Source organism: Apus apus, unplaced genomic scaffold (genome assembly GCF_020740795.1).
Source record: "Apus apus isolate bApuApu2 unplaced genomic scaffold, bApuApu2.pri.cur manual_scaffold_30_ctg1, whole genome shotgun sequence".
NCBI lineage: Eukaryota > Metazoa > Chordata > Aves > Apodiformes > Apodidae > Apus > Apus apus.
Genome location: NW_026248848.1, coordinates 686682 through 711397, shown reverse-complemented (window position 1 = coordinate 711397; position 24716 = coordinate 686682). Strand labels below are relative to the sequence as shown.

Below are 24716 nucleotides of genomic sequence, written 5' to 3'. Positions count from 1 at the left end.
CGTCTGAACGTGAGGAGAAACTTGTTGGCCGTGGAGGTGCCCGAGCCCTGGGACAGGCTGCGCTGCCCAGAGCGGGGTGGAGGCTCCATCCCTGGGGACATCCCAAACCTAAAGCTGGATGCCCTCCTGCGCCACCTGCTCTGGGTGACCCTGCTGTGGCGGGGCTCGGACTGGTTGATCTCCAGAGGTCCCTTCAACCCCCCCACGCCGGGATCCTGTGGTTCTCCCGGAGAAACGTTCCCTGTCCCGTCCCTGCGGGTGCTGGTTCCTTGGCAGGAGCTGCCACCTCCCGCGCGGGACGGTAACGAACCCGGCCCCGCGTCTGTGCGCGGGGGTTGGACTTTGGTCCGCGGGCAAAGAGCCGGTTTTTGGGGTAACACGCGTCCGCGCCCCGCGCGGCTCCGGCGCTTTCGCTTTCGGTCGCAACCTGCGGAGCCGGGATCTGCCCGGCGCCCGGTGACGTCCCCAACGGCCCAGGCTGCCATTGGCGGGCGGGCGGTGCCGCGGCCAATGGCGAGGCTGGGGGCGGGGCTCGGCGGGGCCGTGCGGCAGCGGGGCCGGAGCGGAGCAGCGCGATGGGGCCGGGCCGGGCGCTGGGGCTGGGGCTGCTGCTGGGGGTCTTCTGCGGGGGGGCGAGCGGTGAGCGCGGCGTGGCCCGGACCCTGCCCGGGCAGCGGGACCCCCTGCGGCCCTTTTCCCGGGCACCGCGATTCCTCCCCCCTTGGCCCCCCGGACTCACCTGTCCTGGGCTCTGGGGACATCCCCGGCCACAGGGACCCTCCCGTCCCCGCTCCCCGGGCACCAGCACCTTGTCTCACGCCCTCCCTCCCCCCGCTCCCCCTTCCCCGCACCCCGCTGGACCCCCGTTTCGTGGGAACCGGGACCTCTCCTCCGCCCTGACCACCCTTCCTGTGTCCGGGACCCTCCCCTGCATCTGCTTCCCATGACCCCGGGACCCCCCTGAACCCCTTCCCGGGCACCCCGAGTCTCCAACCCCCCACCCGAACCCTCTTTCCTTGACACCAGAACGCTGCGGGCTGCCCTTTCTGGGAACATGGACCCTCCTCCCGGGTCTGACTGCCCACCCCTGGGCCCGCACCCCTTGAGCAGCATCACCTCTGTCCCCCCTCATTGCCCCCGTGTCCCCACAGGGCTCCACTCCCTGCGCTACTTTGACGTCGCGGTGTCGGAGCCCAGCCCGGGGGTGCCCGAGTTTGTGTCTGTGGGGTACGTGGATGGGATCCTCATCGCACGGTATGACAGCAAGACAAGGAGGGTGACACCTGGGGCAGACTGGATGGAGGCCAACCTGGACCAGGAGTACTGGGACAGGAACACCCAGACCTGCCGGAACAACCAGCAGATTAACCGTGTGGACCTGGAGACACTGCGGAGCCGCTACAACCAGAGTGGGAGTGAGTGTGGGCTGGGGCTCCGTGGGGCTGGGCTGGGGCTCCGTGGGATGGGACAGTTCCTGCCTCCAGGATACTGCCCTGTCCCACACGACTGCCCCAGGTTGTGTGCACCCTTCCCTGCCTGTTGTCATTGTCACAGGGCTCCCAGCCCTTCCCTTCCTCAGCTCCAGGCTGTTTCAGCTGCCCTGCCATGCCCCATAGGGCATGGGATCCCTTATCAGAGATCCAAGGGGGACACTTGGGTGCCCAGGACCCCATTCCAGGACTGGCCATGCAATCCCAGCCCCTCACCATTCCCAGAGCCGTTGAGACCCCCAGAACCTACCACCTTGTGTCTCATCCTCTTGCTCAGCCCTTGGTGCTTTGTACCCGCCCTTCCCAGAACCAGGGGCACTGCCCCCATCCCATCTCCTTGTCCACCACTGGGGGCTTGGGGGGCACATCCCAGCCCCTCGCTGTCCCAGGGTGCTGTAGGGCTGGGTGCAGTGTGTCCACATCATGGCTTTGTGTTGCCCCACAAGTGCAGTGGGGCCCGAGCAGGACAAGGGCAGCTCTGTGGCTGGAGCCAACCCACCTGGGGCTCAGTCAGGTCTGGGGTGAGGGGAGCTTCCAGGGGGTCTGAGCCCCTCTGAAGGCCCAGGGCTGCAGCAGCCCCTCAGCCCTGTCTCTGTGGTCACGTTTCAGGAGCTCACACGGTGCAGAGGATGTACGGCTGTGACCTCCTGGAGGATGGGACCATCAGGGGGTATCGGCAGGACGCCTATGATGGGCAGGACTTCATCTCCTTCGACCTGGACACGATGACGTTCATCGCGGCGGATGCGGCAGCACAAATCACCAAGAGGAAGTGGGAGGAGGACGGGGCTGAAGCTGAACGATGGAAGAACTACCTGGAGACGATCTGCATTGAGTGGCTGAGGAGATACGTGAGCTTTGCTGGGCGGGCTGTGCTGGAGAGGAAAGGTGAGGGTGAGACGGGGCGTGTGGGGACCGGCCGGCGTGGGTGCGTGTGCCGACCCTCACTGCCACCCCCTCCCCAGAGCCCCCCACGGTCCGAGTGTCGGGGAAGGAGGCCCACGGGGTCCTGACCTTGTCCTGCCGCGCTTACGGCTTCTACCCGCGGCCCATCAGCATCAGCTGGCTGAAGGAGGGCGAGGTCAGGGACCAGGAGACCGAGTGGGGCAGCGTGGCGCCCAACGGCGACGGCACCTTCTACTCCTGGGCCTCCATCGAGGCCCGCCCGGAGGAGCAGGACAAGTACCGGTGCCGCGTGGAACACGCCAGCCTGGCCCAGCCCGGCCTCTACGCGTGGGGTGAGCGGGGTGGCCCTGGGCACGGGGGGTGGGGGGCTGTGGGGCTCCCCTCCCGCTCCTCACTGCCCTGCTCTCCCCCAGAGCCACAGTCCAACCTGTTGACCATCGTGCTGGCGGTGGCCGGTGCCATCCTGGTTGTTGTGGCCATGGGGGCCGGATTTGCCCTCTGGAAGTGCAAGTCAGGTAAAGCCGCGGGGCTGGCGAGGCAGAGGGGGGTGGGAGGAAGGCAGGGCCTGGGGGGCCAGGAGGGGCAGGGGCAGGAGCTGCTGCACTCAGTGGAGCCCCGAGCCAGGTGGGCAGCGCAGCAGCTGCTGATGCCTCTTTCTCTCTGCAGGGCTGACGGGCTACAGGGCAGCGGCAGGTGAGTCCTGGGGGCAGGTCCAGCTGCAGCCACTGCCCAGGGCCGGGGACACCTGGTGACTCCAGTTTCTGGCCCCTGCTGGCATTTCCCAACCCCCGTCCTCCCTGGGCTGCCCCTCTGGAAAGCCCCAAAGTGGGAGGGATGGAAGGGGCCGTGTCTCCCCTCGGGTGTTGGCAGCTCCTCGTGGGAGCTGTGATGCAGTTGTGGCTCCAGCCCAGCTCCTGGCCCGTGACCCTTGTCTGTGGCCAGTGCAGGGTTGGCAGCTCAGGGCTCTTTCTCCCTCACAGGCTCGGACAGGGGGTCTGGTAGCTCAAACGAGGGCTCTGAGAGGGCGTCCAAAGGTACGGTTGCTGACCGTGGGCTTGCAAAGGGCAGCCCCAGCTCTCCATGCTCCCCCTTGGAGAGCAGAGGGACCCCCAGGGCAGAGGGCTGTGGACGGGGAGGTGGCCCTGGGTGACCCTCTTGTTCCTGCAGAGATCCTCGCCTGATGGCTCCAGGAGGGGCTGGATGTGTCCCCTGCCCTCCCACCTCCTGGATGCAGAGAGGAGCTGGAGGAGCCTGGGAGCTGCCTGCAGAGAGACCTTGTCCCACCACACCCACCCCTGCTGTGGTGTTGGTTCTTCTGCCTCCCTATTTTCCACTGCATTTAAAATTGTCCCCTGCAATTATCACAGATATTTTAATTTTGAGGTTGTCATTGATTTCTTCTACCAGTGCACGTTTCCTGGTGCTACACTGACCACAGTGTCACCCCGAGGGAGTGGCTGGATCCAGGGGTTGTGAGATATTTTCTATCTTGTTCCTCCTCTCTCTCTTTCTTTTTCTCTGTTTCTAACCTTAGTCCTGGCCCATCAGGGTAACATCATTTCTAATTTTGCCAAGTTCTGCCAGTTGCAACCTGCTGCTTTGAGAGTGATGCCGTGGTGAGAGATTTTTGACAAGCTTTATGATCTTACTCGGTTTTAAGTAAAGTTGTGTTTGTTTGAACCTCCTGGGTACTGGTTGTTACTGTCAAGTGCCCCCCAGAGAATGAGCAAGGTTGACCTGCCTGTACACCCGAGTGGGACAAGCCCCAGCCTGGCCCAGACCCACCGTGTGGGACCTGTAGCGACTCTCCCTGAGCTGCCCATCCTGCCTCATGACATTTGAATTGGTGTGACAGCAGGTTTGTCTGCGAGGGGCAGGGAGGAGGGGCTATAAAAGGGGGTCACAGCCAGGCTGGATAGAGAACTGGTTGTTGGTCAAAGGCAAATTCTCTGGCAGGAGATCATGGCAGCCCAGGATGGGCCTGATCCTGGCTGCTCCCCACTGCTGGGTTTGTTCAAGGTTCTAAAGCTGGTCCAGCCCCAAAAGGGTGTAGCTGGGCTGAGGAACACTGGAAATCCCCAGAAATTGTAGCAGAACGGATCAGAGACTTGGCAAAAGAAATTCAGTTCAGACCTGTTGAGGGAAGAGCAGCAGTTGGAGGCGTCTACTGAGCTGCATCAATGTTGGCTCAGAAAGACAGACTGATTGTGGAGCAAGCACACCGAGAGGCTGGGGAGTGTGTGCAGGGAGGGGTGAAACCTGCACAGGCAGAAGGTAGGTGGGTGAAGCTGCAGCCAGCAGGAGAAGAGTCAGCTGAGAGCTTTGAGATTGGAACCTGTCCAGGCAGGTCTGCAGTGTCTCCAGAGAAGGAGCCTCCAGCCTGTCCCAGGGCTCTGTCACCCACACAGTCAAGTTTCTCCATATGTTTAGCCTGAACCTCGGGTGCTCCAGCTTGTGCCCATTGCCCCTTGTCCTGTCATTGGACACTGCTGAGAAGAGTCTGGTTCCGTCCTCCTGAAACCCCCTGTAGAAACTGCTCAGCATTGATTAGACCCCTCCCCCTGTCTCCTCGCTGAACAGACCCAGCTCCCTCAACCCTTCCTCACGGGGCAGGTGCTCCAGTCCCCTCATCATCTTGTGGCCCTGCCCTGGACTCTCTCCTTGTTCTCCATGAACTGGGGAGCCCAGAATTGGACCCAGTTCTCTGGATGTGGCCTCAGCAGGAGAAAACAGAGGGTGAGGAGAAGCTTCCTGACCTACTGGCCACAGTGTCCCTGGTGCACCCCAGGGTGGCATTTGCCTTCTTGGCCGCAAGGGCACATTGTTGGCTTCTGGTCAACCTGTTGTTCACCAGGACCCTGAGCTGGAGCTTTGCCAAGAGGATGACAGGCAGGCTTAGGGCTGATGGGAGCTGATCAGAGCACAAATAAGCCACAGATTTGCTGGAAGTGTCTGTTCCTCCACCTCTGCCACAACTTGCTTATGTAAAACAGTTCTGTGTCTGCTGCAAGTTCAGGTGCTGATGGGTGGCAGCTGCCTTGGAGGAAGGAGGTGTCATCACCTGTGCACACACCCTGGAATTCTCCAGTCTGGCCAGTTAAAAAGGCAGAGAGCCAGTGGGGCTCACAGCTGGTCACAGGCCCCTGAAGGACGTCACTGATCCTTCAACTGCTGCCATGCCAAATGTCTCCATGTGTTTTATGACTCCACTCCAGAAAGCCAACTGTGTCCTGGGCTGCTCTCTTCTCTGCTCTTGTGAGACCCCACCTGGAGCACTGTGTCCACGTATGGAGTCCACAACAAAAGAAGGACATGGAGCTCCTGGGGAGAGTCCAGAGGAGGCCACAGAGATGCTGTGAGGGCTGGAGCAGCTCTGCTCTGAAGACAGGCTGGGAGAGCTGGGGTGTTGAGCCTGGAGAAGTGAAGGCTCCAGGGAGACCTTAGAGCACCTTCCAGTGCCTGAAGGGGCTCCAGGAAAGTTGTGGAGGGACCTGGGACAAGGGCAGGGAGGGATGAGATGAGGGGGAATGGATGAAAACAAGAAGAGGGGAAATTCAGGTTAGACATTAGGAGGAAGTTGTTTAGTAGTGTCACGGTTTGACTCAGATTGACAACAATGCTCTCGATCCCCTCCCTCTCCCACCCAAGTAGGGGAGCAGAGAGAGAAGAAGAGAGACTTGGCTGGATTGAAAACTCAACTACACAGCTTTAATTCAACATCAATGATAAAAGAAATATATACAATTACATACAAATATGTTCAGAGATGGGCAAAAACCTCTCACCTCCCCCACCCCAGCAACTCCCACAGCATCTCCTGAGCTGGAACAGTCCCGAGAAATCCCAAAGGGCTGCTGGAGAAAGCGGAGAGTGATGAGGGTCAGGACAGCTGGAGCCTGGGGGTCCACGGGGAGGGAGGGATGGAGTCTTCCCCGCATGCCGGCCGTGGGAGGAGAAGGGAAGAAGAAGCAGGAACAAGTTGTCTTGTGTGATCTCTGACCTTCCTCTGAGCTCACGTAGCTCTCTGGAATGGAAGATTTCTGGCCAGTTTTGCTGTCTGTTTAACTCAGCCTCCTCCGGGGGGGTCAGAGATCTCCCTGTAGCGTCTGAGCCGGCAGAGTGAAGGTGCGACCTTGAAGCCCCAGCAGTTAGAAAAACATTCCACTGTTCTCAGTCTTAACAGGAACACTCTGGTAGTAACTAAAAAAAAAAATTACTGAAGGAAAAAAAGAAAAAAATCAATAAAAGGAAAAGTGGCCTCATCATGGGTCAAACCAGGATAAGTGTGAGGGTGGTGAGAGCCTGGCCCAGGTTGCCCAGGGAAGCTGTGGCTGCCCCATCCCTGGCAGTGTTGAAGGGCAGGTTGGATGGGGCTAGGAGCAGCCTGGGCTGCTGGGAGGTGTCCTTGCCCGTGCAGGGGGTTGGATCTAGATGATCTTTAAGGTCCTTCCCCACCCAAACCATTCCATGGATCTTTGATGCTGTGAAAGCAATAGGCTCAGAAACAGTTTGCGAAGCACAAGGTCCAGCTTTCCGATGCGCCGTGTTTGTGCCGTTACCTCTGGAGGGCTTTTTGCTTGGTTGGGGTTTTTTGGGGGTTGGCCCCAGGACATGTTTGAGGAGATTTTCACAGTCTGTGGACATGTAGAACTGACCCTCACTCTTTAAATCAGAGGCACAGGTTAAGGCACATGGGATATGCTCAGCAGCAGACCTGGAGCAAAGCAACCGATGTGGCTTGTGACAGTTTTCTTGTGTCTTTTCAAGTATCTCCTTGTTTTAACAGTGTCTGTTTTGAATCTGTTTCTCCTTTTCAGGATATCCAAAAGCCTGCTTGCTCTTTAGCTGATGGTGTCAGCCCCAGCTCAGGCTGTAGTTTGTAGTTTTGGGTGATTGTTATTGTGTTTGTTCTTCTATTTTATAAGTACAAGAGATGCCCAACACAGCCCTGACTCTGCAGTGCCCAGACCAGAGCTGCTCAGTTACATTTGTCCTTGTCTCTTTGGTGTTTCTGGCTAGTGATGCTGGGCTGACTTCTCTGCATTCCTGAGGTGGGGGAGGCATTGGGAGCTGGTTATCTGTCACGGTGTCCTTTGACCATTTAAAAAGGTCCTTTTTTCCAGTTTATTTCAGTTTGTCGCTCTTTGTGGTTGGTGATGGTTTTTTTGTAATCTGCGTGTGCTGATGCAAAGGTTCATTCTCTGCATCTGAGTCAGCAGTGCCAGAGGATCCATGATCCATACTGAGCAGGCTCATTGCCACTAACACCTGGAGGTACAGAGGCTGGACTTCAACTCTGGAATTACCACCCAGCGCCCAAACTTGTGCAACGCTGGAAAAAATTACTCTCCCTGGGCGGGTCAGATCTGAGTGGTGACAATCAGCACTGGTGTGGCCAGCAGAACCAGGGCATGGATTGTGCCCCCGTGCTGGGCACTGCTGAGGCCACACCTCAAATCCTAGGGTCAGTTTTGGGCCTCTGACAGCAAGGACATTGAGGGGTTGGAGTGTGTCCAGAGGAGGAGAATGAAGCTGGGAAATGGTCTGGAGCACAAGGAGAAGGGTCTGGAGAACTTACAAGGAGCAGCTGAGAGCTGGGGGTGTTCAGCCTGGAGCAAAGAGGGCTGAAGGGAGCCCTTCTCACTGTCCTCCTGAAAGGAGGCTGGAGCAAGGCAGGGGGTGTGTGTGTGGGGGGGGTGTCAGTCTTTTCTCCCAAGGAACAAGCAACAGGACAAGAAGAAATGGGTTCAAGTTGCTCCAGGGAAGGTTTAGATTGGATATTGGGAACAATTTCTTCCCCCAAAGGGTTGACAGGCCCTGGCACAGGCTGCCCAGGGCAGTGTTGGAGCCACCATCCCTGGTGGGATTTCAAAGCCACGTAGATGTGGTGCTGAGGGACATGGTGGCCTTGGCAGTGCTGGATTAATGGTTTGACTTGATGATTTTCAAGGTCTTTTCCAACCTCAGTGGTTCCACAGTTCTTAGATCTGAGCCTTGCCCAGCCTCTTGCAGGACCCTTCTTGTGGGGTCGCTGTGGTCAAGGCACAGCAGGTAGAACGACAGAGTGGTTGGGTGTGAAGGGACCTTACAAGTCATCTAGTGCCAACCCATGGCCATGGTCAAGGACACCTCCCACTACACCTGGACCAGGTGCCAACTGCAGCCATGTCAGTGCCTTGGTGGCAACATTGCACCAAATGAGATTCCTACATCTTCCCCCTAGAAGCCAAGGAGTGACCAGTGGGACCAGCCCACACTTGGAAGTCAAGGACAGGGGCTGTGACATCCCAAGGTGACAACCTGAGACTTAGCAGGTGGGTTGGGTGGCTCCTCGTGGCTCCCAAGCCCCAGCTGGCTCCTCTCCAAAGCAATTCTGATGGATTTTGGTCCCAAGGGAGGCAGAGCCCGTCCTCACCCCGGCCACCCCACTGCTGTTCCCATCCCTGAACCCCCAATCATCAGTCCCCCCCCACCAGCTCTGGGGTCCCCCACCACATCCTGGGTACAAACAAGGATTTATTTCAAACTCCATGTCCTGTGGCCAGCCCTGCCAGTCACCAGCACCCCCTGGCACCTGGTGGCACCTGCTGACCCCCATGGTCACCATCACCCAGCAGGGACAGCGTGCCCAGCCTGGTGCCCACCTCCCCACCCCCGACACAGATCTCACAGTGCCTTGTCACAGCTTTCACTGTCCCCATCCCATCTCTTAGTGTCCCCATCCCTGTCCATGGTGGTCCCATCCTGGTTTGTGGTATCCCCACCCTCGTCACTGGTGTCCCCATCCCATCTCTTAGTGTCCCCATCCTCGTTGCTGCACTTCTTGTCCTCGCTCTCAGTGTCCTTATCCTGTTTTGTGTTGTCCCCATCCCCATTGTCCCCATCCTGGCTCCTGCTGTCCCCAGCCCTTGGTGTCCCCATCCTGGCATCTGTTGTCCCCAGCTCCTGAGGTCCCTCCTTCTCCATGTCCCCGTTCCGGGCTGTCCCGTCTTGTCCCCCACCCTGCAGCAAGTGCCAGTAGTGGCTGCCAGGGCGCAGGAGCTCCCCGGGGGATGCCAGCTCGTGCAGCTGCCCCCCCTCCAGCACGGCCACCCTCTGTGCCCGCATGGCCAGGGCCACCTGCCCTGTCACCAGCAGCACCGCGCGCCCGGCCCCGCTGGCTCCGAAGATCTCCTGCTCCACCTGCAGCGGGTGCCATTGTCACTCAGGACCCCAGGGATGGGGACACAGAGGACAGGGGGTGCGGGGACACAGGGGATGTGGGGAGTGGGGATCCAGGGGACACACGGAGCAGGGTCCCAGGGGGCCCAATGACCAAGGGGACATGAGGAGTAGGGATTCAGGGGACATGGGAGTGGGGACCCAAGGGACATGAGGGGTATTAATCCAGGGGCATACAGGGACCCAGGCAACAGGGACCAACCAAGACTCCTGGGTTCCACCTGGAGAGAGCCCAGTGACCAGTGGGACCCACTCACCTCTGAGTGTCAAGGATGGCAGCTGTGACATCCCTAGGTGACAATCCGAGACCCAGCAGATGTGTTGGGTGGCTCCCCCTGCCTCCACTCTCCACCCACCTGTTCTCCAAAGTGATTCTGCTCTTTATTTTGTACAAACGTCCATCATGGTGGGAGCAGCCCCCTTCTCTGCCCATCCACAGTGGCAGGAGAGGGCTGCTGCTCCTCGCAGCCCCTCCCCGAGGTGTCTGGCCACCCCTGGTGCTGCAGCAGACAGCTGTAGGCTCCACGGCGGCCCCACAGCTCTCCAGGGATCCCCATCTCTGCCACAGTGCCTTGTTCCAGCACCACAACATGATCAGCCACCTCCAGCATCCGCGGGCAGTGGGTGATGAGCAGCACCGTCTGGACCCTCCCGCTCCGCACCCACTCCTGCAGCTGCAGGAGATGCCGGCACCCATCAGAACCTGCCACGGGGGATGGGACTCCTCCCACCCCACCAAGCCCACTCACCACTGCCTTGCCCTCCCCATCCAGGGCACTGGTGGCTTCATCAAGGATGAGGACAGCGGGTCGCCGCACCAGGGCCCGGGCAATGGCGATGCGCTGCTTCTCCCCGGCCGAGAGCTTCCCCCCTTTCTCCCCCACCTCTGCAGGACAAAAGGCCAGGATGGGAGGTGGTGAGTGAGACCCTGATGCCTGGGTCCCCTCCCTTCCAGCCCCCACCCCCAGGCACTCACCGGTGTCAAAGCCCTGCTCCAGTGCTAAGATGAAGCCCAGGGCACCGGCAGCAGCAGCAGCCGCCCTCACCTCCTCCTCCCTGCAGCCCTCCAGCCCGAAGGTGATGTTGTCCCAGATGGTGCCAGAGAAAAGCACTGGCTCTTGCCCCACCAACGCCACCTGCCACCCCCAGGCATAGGCTGAGACTGAGCCCCATCTAGCAGGGTTGTGCCACCCATCCTCTCAGCTGCTGCTGCCCTCACCTGGCGGTGCAGGTAGTGGTGCTCGTAGACATGCAGCGGGACCCCATCCAGCAGCACCTCCCCACACACCGGCTTGTGGAACCGCTGCAGCAGCCCCGCGCAGGTGCTCTTCCCACTGCCATTGAGTCCCGCCAACGCCGTCACCTTGCCGGGGTGCAGCTCAAACGAGACCTCCTGGGGGATGGTGGGTTTGGGAGGCAGAGGCAGGATGCAGTGGGGGGTGCTCAGGGGACAGCCCCACCTCCTTCTTGGGGACCCACTGAAGCTCCATCCCCAGGCTCTACCTTCAGGACGAGGTGCTGGGGGCGTGTGGGGTAGCTAAAGGAGACACGGTGGAAGGTGACTTCGCCCCGCAGGGTGGCAGGTTCCTGGGTGCCCCCTGTGATCCCGGTGGGTTTCAGCTCCAGGTAGTCGAAGATCTTGCGGCCAGCTGCCACCTTGCTTAGCAGGTCTCCGTGGCCAAACACCAGCGACTGCGTGGGACAGAGGAGATGGCACCAGGGAGGGGTGTGGGACAACTGGCCACTGCCAACACGTCGGACACTTCAACACTGCCAATTCACCACTGGGACAAGTGGCCACTGATCAGTGGGGAGCACTAAGAGCAGACTCACAGGGAGCAGCCAGGGAACCAGGTCTCTAGAGAGGAGGTCAAGGCTGTGAGTGACACCATTTGGGACATGGAAAATTAACAATAATGGTGACTCAGCCAAATATGAGAAAGGGGAGATGAATAATGAGATAAAGATGGTTCAATGAAATGTGAGAAACAAAGAATTAACAAAGAGATAAAGATGGCTCAGTCAAATGTATCCCAAACAGCTCATTTCAGGTCACAAACTTGAATATAACTTTTAAAACCTGGGTTTTGATGGCTTTAAAATGTGTTTGTTTAATGCTACTTTTGGAAAATATTTTGGAATGTTTTACAGTTGTGTTTGTTTGGTATCACTTTTTAAAACTGGGTTTTGATGTGTTTTTCAGTTGCATTCGACATTACTTTTAGAAAACATCTCACCTTTGCTTCAGTTGCTTTATCTCACTGTTAATTTTTCATGTCACAAATGGTGTCACACACACACCTGAACTCCCCTGAATAAACCCAGTTCTCTCACAGCCATTGGAGCCCTGTGGATGGAGCTGTTGCAACTTGAGGGTCTGTTGCTCCTGGTCGGTAGCCCATTGTCCCATTTGGCAGTGTAGAAGTGTTCATTTGGTGGCATTCAGTTGATGGTGGCCAGTTGCCCCTTTCCCACGGGGACAGGGACAGACAGACACGGTGGAGGGGACACACACGGGTCATGTGGTCTCACCTTCACGCTGTGGCAGACTTTCCCCTGGTAAAGGAGGAAGGTGACAAGGCTGCCAGTGGTGATGGTCCCCTCACGGAGCTGCTGGTGCCCATGGTAGAGCACCAGCACCTGCATGGCCAACTGCAGGGCCTGTGGGGTGGGAAGGGGGTCAGTGGGTGGGGGGAACAAGTGTGCCTGGACGCCGGGGGTCCCTCCTGCACCCGTCTCACCCGCTGGAAGAGAGTGAAGAGGGCACTCTCCACGCTCATCCGATCCCTCAGCCTCAGCATCTCATCCACAGCCCTGCCATGGCGACCCTCCTCCTCCTCCTCCCCAGCGAAGGTCCTGACCGTCTCGATGGAGGACACGGTCTCCTGCACCACCGCTGCTGTCCTGGCCCTGGCGTCCATCTCCGCCCGCTGCAGCACCTGGGGGGGACAGAGTCAGTGCCCACAGGATGTCCCCACCAACCTGATTCCCCCACCCTAGGGTGCCCACCCCACTGTCCCCATCCTCACCTACCCCATCCTGCCACCGCTGACCCCCTTCCCTCCATCCCCATCCCACCATCCCATCCTCCTGGTCCCCATCCCATCATCCCATCCCCACTTTCCATCCTGTTATCCTTGTCCCATTTCCAGTCCCCCTCATCCTGCCATGATCTTGTCTCCATCATCCCATCCTTCCCATTCTGTCCAGTCTCCCTGTCCCCATTCTAGTCTCCTTCATCCCCACCATCTAATCATGTCCCCATCCCACCATCCCACCCCATCTCCCTGTCCTCATCCCATCATCTTGTCTAGATTGTTCACATTATCCCATTTCCCTGTCCCCATCACCCATTCCCATCCCCACCATTCTCATTGCCACCATCCCATCCCATCCTCACAATCCCACCCTGTCCCTATCCTGGTACCCCACCCTATCCCCACCACCCTGTTCCTACCATCCCATCTCCCTGGTCTTCATTACACCATTCCATTCCACTCTCTCATCCCATCTCCCAATCCCCTTCACACCATCCCATTCCCACTCTTCCATTCCCACTATGCTATTTCCCTTGTCTCCATCCTATCATTCCATCCTGTTCTATCCCATCACTGTTCCCACCAGCCTCTTCCATCCTATTTCTCTGGTCTTCATCCCACCATCCCATCTATATTCCTGATCCTCTTCCCATCCTATCTCATTCCCATTGGCCCACCCCCTCCCCACCATTCCCACCATCCCAACTCCCTGGTCTCCATCCCACCATCTCATCCCATTCTATTCCATCTCAGCACTATTCTCAACCACCCCAGCCCATCTCCCTGGTCCTCTCCCCACCATACCATCTCATCTCACCATCACATCCCATCTACCTGATGTTCTCCCCAACATCCCCTCTGCACTATTCACATTCCCAGTATCCCATCTCCCAATCTCATCCCATTCCCCTGATCCCCTTCCCACTATTCCCATTCCCAGCATCCCATCTCCCCAGTTCCCATCTCACAATCCCATCCCAACCTATTCCCACCATCCCATCCCCTGATCCCTTTCCCATCATTCCCTCTACACTATTCCCATTCTCACTATCCCATCTCCCTGGTCCACATCTCCCAATCCCATTCCATCCCAACCTATTCCCACCGTCCCATCCCATCCAATCCCATCCCTCTCATCCCCTTCCCACCAGCCCCTCCCCACTCTTCCCATTCCCACCATCCCATCTTCCCGTTCTCCATCTCACAATCCCATCCCAACCTATTCCCACCATTCCACTCCATCCCAGCCCCCCTCACCTGGTACCGGGCGTCGTAGACCTTGCGTGCGGTGATGACGAGGGGCACCTCCAGCAGCGCCAGCAGCGCCAGGCGGGGTGAGAGCCCCACCATGAAGATGACCAACCCCACCACCATCCACAGGCTCCGCAGGGCCACGTTGGCGCTGCGTGGCACTGCTTCGCACAACAGGGGCACCTCATTGGCCAACCGGGCAGAGAGCTCAGCTGTGGGGGTGGGGAAGGGTCAGTGGGGGGGTGAGGGATCCTGGGGGTGGGTGGGAAGGGGCCAGGACATTGGGCCACTGCCAACAGTCTGCAGCAGCTAACTCTCTGTGGACAACTGTACACCGGACAACTGGCCACCAATTGCCAGATGGTGCCTGTTATTATTAAATATCAAGATTAAATATTATAATTAAAGATTATGAAATTGTTCATTTTTTCTTAATTAGTATTATTATGGGATTAATCGATGAGACTGGTGAGTGCCCCAGCCTTGGGGAGTTGAAGTGGCTGGACTGGGAGCACTGGTGAGCAACTCAGGGTGCTTGGCAAGATCTTTGGGATCTAGACTGGGAGTGGGGGGCTGGACTGGGAGCACTGGTGTTGACTGGTGACCACCAGTGCCCAGGGTGCTGGGCACTCTCAAGCTTTTATCTCATTGTTAATTTTCAGTGTCACAAATGATGTTATAGTGTAGAGTTGTCCTTGTGGTGAGTTGTTGGTGTAGAAGTGTCTGGTGGCCAGTTGGCAGCATTCAGATGTTCCTTTCAGGGGGAATGGGGACTTCCCCTACCTGCTGGTGTCTCCTGGAAGAAGGCTAGGTCCTGGCACACCAAGCGGGAGAAGAGCCGGTGGCGGGTGCTGAGCTTGAGCCGGGCCTGGGCCAAGATGAAGAGCCCCCCACGGCACCCGGCAAACAGCGAGCTGGGGGAGGGGGACATGGACACCGAGACCCCCTGTCAGCCCAGCCCTGGGAGACAGACAGATGGACAGACAAGGGGGACACCAGGGCCCTCCTACCTGCCCAAATCGGCAGCGAGGACCAGGCCAAGGGTGTAGGCGGTGGGACCCTCCCCGCTCCGGATGGCGTCCAGGGCTTTGCCGGTGCAATACGGCCCCGCGGTCTCACCTGGTGAGGTTGAGGGGTGTCATCAGCTCCAGGGGGGCTGCAGCAGAAATTACGGGGCCCACGTGTACCCCCAGCACCCACCATCACTCACCCAGCACGGCCAACACCAGGAAGATGAAGGCTCCAGAGAGGACGGGCCACTCGGTCCAGGCCAGTGCCAGCAGCTGCCCCAAGGCCACCGGGGACCTGGTGTCCCCCCCGCCGCCGGGTGCTGGTGCCGCCCAAGCCAAGAGCGCAGCGGCCACCGCCACGTGGGTCAAGGCCACCCAGGCAGGCGTGGCAGTGGCCAACAGCACCGGGGCAGCACTGCCCGGCACCAGGAGGCTCCGGAGGGTGAGGAAGGTGGCAGGGGTGAGGCCCAGGATGATGGCAGCTCCTCGGGGACCCTCTGGCACCAGCAGCCTCTGGGTCATGGTAAACGCTGGCAGACGCAGGGCGGCCTCCAGCCAGGTGGCCACCAGGCCCAACTGGGCCAGTGCCGGGGCCAAGTGGGCCAGTGCTGCCAGCAGCACCAGGTCAACCAGGAGCAGGAGGGAGGCCAGGCGGAGGGCAGGGAGCAGTGCCATGGCAGAGGCTCACCAGTAAGGACCAGTGCTCACCAGAAAGGACCAGCTGGTCCCAGCAGACACTGCTCAGCACCCTAGGGAATTCACCAGGAAACATCAGTGCTTCCAGTCCCAGCCCCCCAGTCCCAGCCCAGATCGACAGAAGTACCTTGGGGTGCTCATCAGTTGACACCAATGCTCCCAGATTCCAGCCAGCACCCTGGGGATCACCCAGTAAAGACCAGTGCTCCCAGTCCATCCCCCAATCCTAGCTTGGATCCTCAAGACTTTCTCTGCCCAGCACCCTTGGGTGCTCAGCAGCCAATACCAGTGTTCCCAGTCCAGCCCCCTAAACCACCCCTGGACACTGCCCAGCACCCTGGGGTGCTCACCAGTCAACACCAGTGCCTCCAGTTCAGCTCCCCTGGACAGCACTCAGCACCCTAGGGAATTCACCAGTAAGCACCAGTGCTCCCAGTCCAGCCCCCAGTCCCAGCCTAGACCCTCAAAACCCTACCCAGGACACTGGGGTATTCACCAGGAAAGACCAGAGCTCCCACTGCAGTTCCTTCAGCTCCCCGTCACCATGCCCAGCACTCTGCAGCACACACCAGTGCGTCCAGTAGCCCCAGTCCCACCCGGTACCTCCCAGCACGGTCCCGCTGCGCTGCCCTTGGTTTCACTTTCCAGGCCCCGCCCCCCCCCGTTCCCCCATCCCCCCCCTCCCCCCCGCAGCACCCGCACCCTAAACTGCTCCAGCTCAATCTGCCCGGCAACTGATGACGCCTCTGCCTCGACCAATCAGCGTCGCCCTCCGGGCTCTTGCCCCGCCCTACCCCCGCCCCCCACATCCTCCAAGCACATCACGCGGGGCTGGGGAACCCCAAGGACCCCCCCGATGATTCCCGGTGCCCCTCGGACAGTGCCCGGTGCCTCTCAGCGATGCCCGCCCCACCCGCAGCACCCGCTGCCCGGTTCCCACCCCCGTACCCGGTACCCGCTGCCCGGTGCCCCCTCTGCAATGCCCGATGCCCCCCTCAGCGTCTCGGTGCCCCCCGGCGATGCCCAGTGCCCCCCGCCGGTTCCCGGGGCCCCTCCACAGTGTCTCGATGCCCCCCAGTGATGCCCGGTGCCCCCCCCCGACTGCGCCCGGTGCCTCCATCCCCCCGGCAGTGCCCGGTACCGGCAGGGCCCGGTGCCCGCTCTGCGATGCCAGCTGCTCCCTCCCCGCTGCCCGGTACTCTCCTGTGATGTCCGGTGCCCCCCCAGTGCCCCCTGGTCCCTGCCCCGGTGTCCGGGGCTGGGCCAGACGCGGCTGCTGCCGGTCCCGCCCCCGCGCTGACTTTCGCTTTCCGAGAAACGGCGGCGGCTGCCGGGAAGGACCGGGGTGGGGAGAAAGACCGGGAGCGGGCACGAGCACCGGAGAATCGGCACAGGCACCGGGAAAGGCGCTGGGAACGAGAAAGGGAACAGAACCCGCACCGGGACTGGGGGCCGGGCAGGGAATAGAACCGGGATCGGCACCGGGACCAAGAACGGCCACCTGCAGCAGGACAGAAGCACACCGGGGGCACCAGGTGATAGCCGGACCGGGCTTGAGCACCCCGGGACCGCATCAGTCAGACCGGGACCAGAGCGGGACATCTTAGGACCGGACCGGGACACGCCGAATCGCAGCGGGAGCAGAGCCGGAGGAGAACTGGAGCACAGGGCGTCCCTCTAGGACCCGACCGGGTGTGAGCAGGACCGGGACACATCGGGGCACACCGGGACCGGACCGGGGGGCGATGGGGGCGGCCCCCGCTCGCCGCCTCCTGGCCCTGCTGGGCCCCGAGCGCGGACGCTGCGCGGTGGTGGCGGCGCTGATGGCGGCATCGGTCCTCGGTACCGGGGGGTCTGAGGGGGGAGCAGCAGCCGGGGGGTGCCCTGGGCTTTGGGGAGGGGCAGCACCAAGGCTTGGGGTGGGCACCCAGTTATGGGGGGGCTGCACCCAGTAGGGGGGTGTCGGGAGCCCACCAAGTGGGGAAGGCGAGGCAGCACCTGGAAGGTGCCCTTGAGCTTTGGGGGGGGGGGGCGGGTCAGGCACCCAGTTGGGGACACACACCCAGTTTTTGGCAGGTGACACCCGGGGGGATACTCTAAGCTGGAGGGGTGGACAGCACCCAATTTAGGAGGGAGCAGCACCCAGTGAGAGGGGATTCTCTGAGTTGGGGGGTGTAGACTGCAGCTGGGTGGGGAGAGCACCCATTTGGAGGGAGCACTGGGGAGAGGGGAGGATGCAGCGTGGGGGGGGGGGGCAACAACCAGGTTTTGGGGGGCAGGACTGGGGGGGTGCTCTGAGCTTTGAGGTGTACTGCACCCAATTTGGGGGGGGCAGCACCCAGTTGGGGTGGGCTGCACCTCGAGGTCACACCATGGGGTCTCCCCCCACTCTGGGGCTGGTGACCCAGGTGGGGGGGCCCATCACCCTGATGCAGTGTCCCCCCACCTTGGCAGGGGAGGTGGCCGTCCCCTACTTCACTGGGCGCGTCACGGACTGGGTGGCCAGCGAGGATGAGGTGGCTGCTGCCTGGCCCATGGTGCTGCTGGGGCTCGGCAGGTAGGACGGTGACACCAGGGGTGTCACATGAGGTGTGTGGGGGGGTGACATGCATGTCCCCATGCTAAGCTACCCCCCTGGTGCCACCATGGCAGTGCTGTCACCGAATTCACCTGCGATGTCACCTACACGGGGACGCTGAGCCGGGCACTGGGACGTCTCCAGCGTCGCATCTTCGCTGCTGTCCTGCGGCGGGATGTCACCTCCCTGCGGGTGGCAGGGACCGGGGCAGTGACAGCGCGGGTGACGGGGGATGTGGAGGCCACCTACGCGGCGGTGTCTGAGGCCCTCAGCCTCTTGCTGTGGTACCTGGGGAGGGGCATTTTTCTCCTGGTTGCCATGGCCTGGTTGTCACCTCACCTGGCCTTTGTCACCCTCCTGTCACTGCCTGCCCTCCTGTTGCTGCCCCGGCGCATTGGCAAGATCCAGCAGGTATCAGGGGACACACATGGGTCCCTGTCACCTCCCTGTGCCTGCCATCCCCTCCAAGTCCCACTATCCCCTCCCCATGACTGCTGTCCCCCCCTGCACCCTTTGTCCTCTCCATGTGCCCACTGTCCCATCCATTTGCCTGCCATCCCCTCCTCATAACCACTGTCCCCTCCCTGTGCCCACTATCCCCTTTCAGCACCCCTTGTCCCCTCCTTAGGCCTGCCATCTTCTCCCTGTCTCCTCCCTGTCCCCTCTCCATGTCCATTGTCCCCTTGCTGCACCCCTTGTCCCCTCCCCATGCTCTCTGTCCCCTCCCCATGCCCACTGTCACCTTTCTGCACCCCTTGTCCCCTCCACCTGCCCAGCATCCCCTCCCTGTCCCTGCTGTCCCCTCCGTGTCCCCCTGCTTTCTATCTGCTGGCCCTGAGGTGACACTGCTGTCCCCAGGGGCTGTCACGGCAGGTGCAGGAGGCGCTGGCAGGTGCCACCGCCGTGGCCGTGGAGACCTTCCAGGCCATGGCCACTGTCCGCAGCTTCGCCCAGGAGGCCGGGATGGCCGAGAGGTACCACCAGCGCCTGCGTCACCTCTACCGGCTGGAGGGCAAGGAGGCGGCCACTTACACTGCCACCCTCTGGGCCAGCGGGGTACGGGGACAGAGGACACGGGGACATGTGGGTGGGTGGGGATGGGGGACAATATGGAATGAAGAGGGGGGATGTGGGGATGGGGTAGCATGGGGACAGGGGACATGGGGATACAGTGGCACAGGGCTGGTGGACGTGGGGCTGGGGTGACATGGGGACAGGGGACATGGGAACATGGTGGCAATGGCTGGGCGACATGTGGATGCAGTGGCACAGGGCTGAGGGACATGATGGCATGAGGATGGAGTTAATGGGAACATGATGGGACAGGGCTGGGGGACATGGGGACGTGATGGGATGGGGCTGGGGCACATGGGGACAAGGTGACATGCGGCTGGAGGACGTGATGACATGGGTTGAGGTACATAGAGGCATGGTGACATGTGGCTGGGGAACTTGGGGACATCAGGACATGGGGTACAAGAGCACAGAGGCCTGGGGGTACAGGGGAGTGATGAGATGGGGGATGTGACATCTCTGGGACTTGGGGGGGTATGTGAGGGCACGAGGGAGGTGACAGAGCAAGTCTGGCACCTCCACAGGGAGGTGGCCACAGTGAGGAAGGTGACAGGGACTGCCCAGCAGTGTCCCCCAGTGGTGAACTCCTGGTGGTGTCCCCAGTTTTCAGCCCTGGCCCTGAAGTTGGGGCTCCTCTGCTGTGGGGGACAGCTGGTGGCCACAGGGACCATCACCACTGGGGACCTTGTCACCTTCCTCATCTACCAGATGCAGTTCACCGAGGCTGTGGAGGTGAGCCTGAGGGGACACCATGTCCCCAGCATTGTCCCTGCCATGTCCCCAAGCCTGTCTGCTATGTCCCTACACACTTGCCATTGTGTACCCATGCCAATCTCTGTGTCCCCATGGCCACCCATCTCCCATGCCCTCCCTGCCATGTCCCTGCATCCCCCTGATATGTCCCCATGGCATCCTCACCATGTTCTTGTGACCTCCATGTCCTCACACCCTCCTGGTCATGTCCCCATGCCCATTCCCCATCTCACATTCCCGTCCCCTATGTCCCCAAGTCCTCCTCTCCATGTCCCCATGGCCTGCCATCTCCCCAAGGCCTTCCTTGTCATGTCCCTGTTGTGTCCCTGTATCCTCCCTGCCATATTCCTATGCTGGTCTCACCATGTCCCAGTGTCCTCCATGTCCCCATATCTTCCCAGCCATGTCCCCATGCCTGTTCCCTGTGTCACCACCCCCTCCCGGCCACGTCCCTGCTGTGTCCCCAGGTCCTGCTCCGCTACTACCCCAACATGACCAAGGCTGTGGGCTCCTCAGAGAAGATTTTCGAGTTCTTGGACCAGGAGGAGGGGGTGACACCTGTGGGGATGCTGGCACCCCATGTCCTGCAGGGCCACCTCCATCTTGAGGACGTCTGGTTCTCCTACTCTGAGCACCAAGAGCCTGTCCTCAAGGTGGGCATGGGGACAGGGTGGGGGACATGATGGGGAGGGCGTGGGTACACAGGGACATGGTAGGGAGGGTGTGGGGACATAGGTGCATGGTGGGGACATGGTAGAGAGGGTGTGAGGGCATAGACATGGTGGAGACAATGTGGGGACAAGGTGAGGGGACATGGGGACACAGACATGGTGGGGATGGCATGGGGAATAGACATGGGGACATGGGGACGTAGTGGTGATGTGGTGGAGGGACACATGGGGACATGTCAGGGAGGGCTCAGGGAGGGCTGTGGACTCTGAGGGAAGGTGATGAAACTGTCCTTTCTGTCCCCCCAGGGTGTGTCCCTGAAGCTGTGCCCTGGGGACGTGCTGGCAGTGGTGGCCCCCCCTGGGGCAGGGAAGAGCACCCTGGTGTCCCTGGTCCTTCACCTGCAGCTGCCGAGTGCTGGGCGGGTGCTGCTGGATGGTCACCCCCTCTCCACCTACCAGCACCCCTACCTGCGCCTCCAGGTGCCACCACCACCCCTGTCACCACTTGTCCCCAACAGGTCACCACTGCCACCCCCCGTCATCAGCCATCCTAAATGAGGCCCCACTACCACCTCCTGTGTCACCAGCCATCCCAACGGGTCCCCACCACCCCCCCATGTCCCCAGACATCCCTGCTGTGTCCCCAGCCTTCCCTGCCACATCCCCAATAGTGTCACCTGCCACTCCCACCGTATCCCTGCCATGTCACTGCTGCATCCCTGCCACATCCTCAGCTGTCCCCTCCATGTCCTTGCCACATCCCCTGCCATGTTCTTGCTGTGTCCCTGCCCATGCCCGCTATGTCCCTGCTACATCTCCAGATTTCTGTGCCATGTCCTTGCCACATCCCTGCCACATCCCCCTGACACGCCTGCAACATCCCCACCATGTCCCTGTCACATCCCCACTGTGTCCCCAGCCATCCCAGACATGTGCCTGACGTGCCTACCATGTCCCTGCCATGTTCCTTTCACATCCCCATCATATCCCTGCAACATCCCCTGCCACATCCTCGCCACGTCCCCAGCCACCACAGCCCGTGTCCCTGCCACGTCCTCAGCCACATCCCTGCCATGTCCCCACCACAGCCTCGCTGTGTCCCCAGCCACATCCCCACCATGTCCCTGTCATGTCCCTGCCCCATCCCCAGCCTCGCCCCAACCACATCCCCAGTCATGCCCCCAGCAACATCCCCGCAGTGTCCCCGCCGTGTCCCCAGCTGTCCCCTCTGCCGCAGGTGGCCGCTGTCCCCCAGGAGCCCGTGCTCTTCTCCCGCTCCCTCCACGCCAACATCGCCTACGGGCCGCGGGGCTGGAGCCGGGCGCAGGTGACAGCGGCAGCGCGCCGGGCGGGTGCCCACGCCTTCATCACCCGCCTGCCCCGGGGCTATGACACAGGTAGGAGGTGTCCCCGTCCCCGTCCCCGTGTCCCCGTGTCCCCCCCTGAGCCGTGTCTCATGCAGAGGTGGGCGAGCTGGGGGGGCAGCTCTCCGGGGGACAGCGACAAGGGGTGGCCATCGCGCGTGCCCTGCTGAGGGACCCTCGTGTCCTGGTCCTCGATGAGCCCACCAGTGCCCTGGATGCTGAGAGCCAGCGGCAGGTGAGAGGTGACACCTGTGTCCTCTTGGGTTCCCCTGTCCAGCAGCACCCCAGTCCCTGGGGGTCCCCCTGGGTCCCCTCTTTCTGTAATCCCCTGGGTTCCTGTTCTCTGTGTCCCCTTGATCCCCAGTCTCAGTGTTCCCTGGGCCCTGGGTCCCTGGGTCCCCTTTGTTCACAGTTCTCATGTCCCCTGTGTCCCTGGTCCCCTAGGTCCTTCTCCCAGCAGTCCCCTGGTCCTGAGGGGTCCCACTTGGGCCCCAATTCCAGTCCCTTGACCCCGTGCCCTTTTGGTCCCTGGCTCCCCATGTCCAATAGATCCTTGGTCTCTCTGTCCCCTGGGTCCCTCTCCCAGCAGCCCCCGATCTCAGGGGGTCCCCCTGGATCCCCTTTTCCATTGTCCCCTTGGTCCCTGGTGTCTGTGTCCCCTTGGTCCACAATCTCATTGTCCCTGGGTCCCCTTCATCCCCAGTCCTGGCATACCCTGTGTCCCTCTCCCAGAAGATCCCTGGTCTTGGGGGTGTCCCCCTGTGTTCCCTCTCCTAGTGTCCCTTGGGTCCTCAGTCCCCATGTTCCCTTAGTACCCAGTCCTCATGTCCCTGGGTCCCTGCTCCCCATGTTCCCTTGGTCCTTGGCCCCCATGTCCCATGGTTCCTGTGCCCCCTGGTCCCTATATCTTCATGGTTCCTCATCCCAGTGTCCCGTTAATCTCCATATCCCCTTGATCCCTGGGTTCCTGCTCTTGGTGTCCCCTAGATCCCCATTCCTCATGTCGCCTGAGTCCCTGGTCCCTGTGTGGGAATTATCACTCCCCATGCCCCCTGGGTCCCCACTCCCATGTCCCCTGAATCCCCACTCCCCATGTCCCCTGTGTCCCCATCCCTGGGGTCCTGAGTGACAATGGCACCCGCTGCAGGTGGAGCAGGAGATCTTCGGAGCCAGCGGGGCCGGGCGCGCGGTGCTGCTGGTGACAGGGCAGGTGGCCCTGGCCATGCGGGCACAGAGGGTGGCCGTGCTGGAGGGGGGGCAGCTGCACGAGCTGGTGTCCCCCGGGGAGCTCCTGCGCCCTGGCAGCCACTACTGGCACTTGCTGCAGGGTGGGGGACAAGACAGGACAGCCCGGAACGGGGACATGGAGAAGGAGGGACCTCAGGAGCTGGGGACAACAGATGCCAGGATGGGGACACCAAGGGCTGGGGACAGCAGGAGCCGGGATGGGGACAATGGGGATGGGGACAACACAAAACAGGATAAGGACACTGAGAGCAGGGACAAGGACAGCAGCAACGAGGATGGGGACACTAAGAGATGGGATGGGGACACCAGTGACGAGGATGGGGATACCACAAACCAGGATGGGAACACCATGGACAGGGATGGGGACACTAAGAGATGGGATGGGGACAGTGAAAGCTGTGACAAGGCACTGTGAGATCTGTGTCGGGGGTGGGGAGGTGGGCACCAGGCCGGGCACGCTGTCCCTGCTGGGTGATGGTGACCATGGGGGTCAGCAGGTGCCACCAGGTGCCAGGGAGGGCTGGCGACTGGCAGGGCTGGCCACAGGACATGGAGTTTGAAATAAATCCTTGTTTGTACCCAGGATGTGGTGGGGGACCCCAGAGCTGGTGGGGGGGGGACTGATGATTGGGGGTTCAGGGATGGGGGCAGCAGTGGGGTGGCCGGGGTGAGGAGGGGCTCTGCCTCCCTTGGGACCAAAATCATAGAATCATAGAATCATAGAATCATAGAATCATAGAATCATAGAATCATAGAATCATAGAATCCTAGGGGTTGGAAGGGACCTTGAAAGATCATCTAGTCCACCCCCCCCTGCCAGAGCAGGGTCACCTAGAGCACATCACATAGGAACGCATCCAGGTGGGTTTTGAATGTCTCCAGCGAAGGAGACTCCACAACCTCTCTGGGCAGCCTGTTCCAGTGCTCTGTCACTCTTACAGTAAAAAAAATTTTTCGGATATTCACCTTGAACCTCCTATGCTCCAATTTACACCCATTACCCCTTGTCCTATCACTGGTCATCACTGAGAAGAGCCTAACTCCATCTCCCTGACACTCACCCTTTACATATTTGTAAACATTGATGAGGTCGCCCCTCAGCCTCCTCTTCTCCAAGCTAAAGAGACCCAGCTCCCTCAACCTTTCCTCATCAGGGAGATGTTCCACTCCCTCCATCATCTTTGTAGCTCTGCGCTGGACTCTTTCAAGCACTTCCCTGTCCTTCTTGAACTGAGGGGCCCAGAACTGAACACAATACTCCAGATGCGGCCTCACCAATGCAGAATAGAGGGGGAGGAGAACCTCTCTTGACCTACTAACCACACCCTTTCTAATGCACCCCAGGATGTCATTGGCCTTCTTGGCCACAAGGGCACATTGCTGGCTCATGGTCATCCTCCTGTCCACCAGGACCCC

The 24716-nt window shown here is 60.6% G+C and overlaps 3 protein-coding genes across 8 annotated transcripts; 2 read left to right on the top strand and 1 right to left on the bottom strand.

Annotated features, from left to right (window-relative positions):
* The first annotated feature begins 554 nt into the window (after window positions 1-554).
* LOC127396191 (class I histocompatibility antigen, F10 alpha chain-like) lies at window positions 555-4076 on the top strand. Its single transcript, XM_051643803.1, has 8 exons — window positions 555-639; window positions 1152-1415; window positions 2100-2378; window positions 2456-2728; window positions 2810-2911; window positions 3063-3089; window positions 3377-3430; window positions 3564-4076. Exons 1-8 carry the CDS (start codon window positions 576-578, stop codon window positions 3575-3577), a joined length of 1077 nt encoding a protein of 358 aa, XP_051499763.1. The 5' UTR covers window positions 555-575; the 3' UTR covers window positions 3578-4076.
* Window positions 4077-6147: 2071 nt separating this feature from the next.
* TAP2 (transporter 2, ATP binding cassette subfamily B member) lies at window positions 6148-16818 on the bottom strand. Of its 6 annotated transcripts, none has more exons than XM_051643793.1 (12): window positions 16754-16818; window positions 15117-15665; window positions 14917-15025; window positions 14690-14820; window positions 13913-14118; window positions 12359-12556; window positions 12150-12278; window positions 11121-11309; window positions 10837-11010; window positions 10367-10503; window positions 9875-10291; window positions 9524-9578 (listed from the first exon to the last, which is right to left on the bottom strand). In XM_051643793.1, exons 2-12 carry the CDS (start codon window positions 15589-15591, stop codon window positions 9524-9526), a joined length of 2220 nt encoding a protein of 739 aa, XP_051499753.1. In that variant the 5' UTR covers window positions 15592-15665; window positions 16754-16818. The 6 variants fall into 6 exon arrangements, with proteins under 6 accessions (XP_051499756.1, XP_051499753.1, XP_051499751.1 ...); XM_051643791.1 differs by lacking the exon at window positions 16754-16818 and adding an exon at window positions 15740-16247; XM_051643794.1 differs by lacking the exon at window positions 16754-16818 and adding an exon at window positions 16109-16247.
* A 145-nt stretch (window positions 16819-16963) lies between these two features.
* Window positions 16964-23721, top strand: TAP1 (transporter 1, ATP binding cassette subfamily B member). Its single transcript, XM_051643799.1, has 10 exons — window positions 16964-17454; window positions 18067-18169; window positions 18265-18601; window positions 19049-19246; window positions 19868-19996; window positions 20485-20670; window positions 20995-21168; window positions 21926-22085; window positions 22151-22287; window positions 23200-23721. Exons 1-10 carry the CDS (start codon window positions 17358-17360, stop codon window positions 23713-23715), a joined length of 2037 nt encoding a protein of 678 aa, XP_051499759.1. The 5' UTR covers window positions 16964-17357; the 3' UTR covers window positions 23716-23721.
* The last annotated feature ends 995 nt before the right edge of the window (window positions 23722-24716 follow it).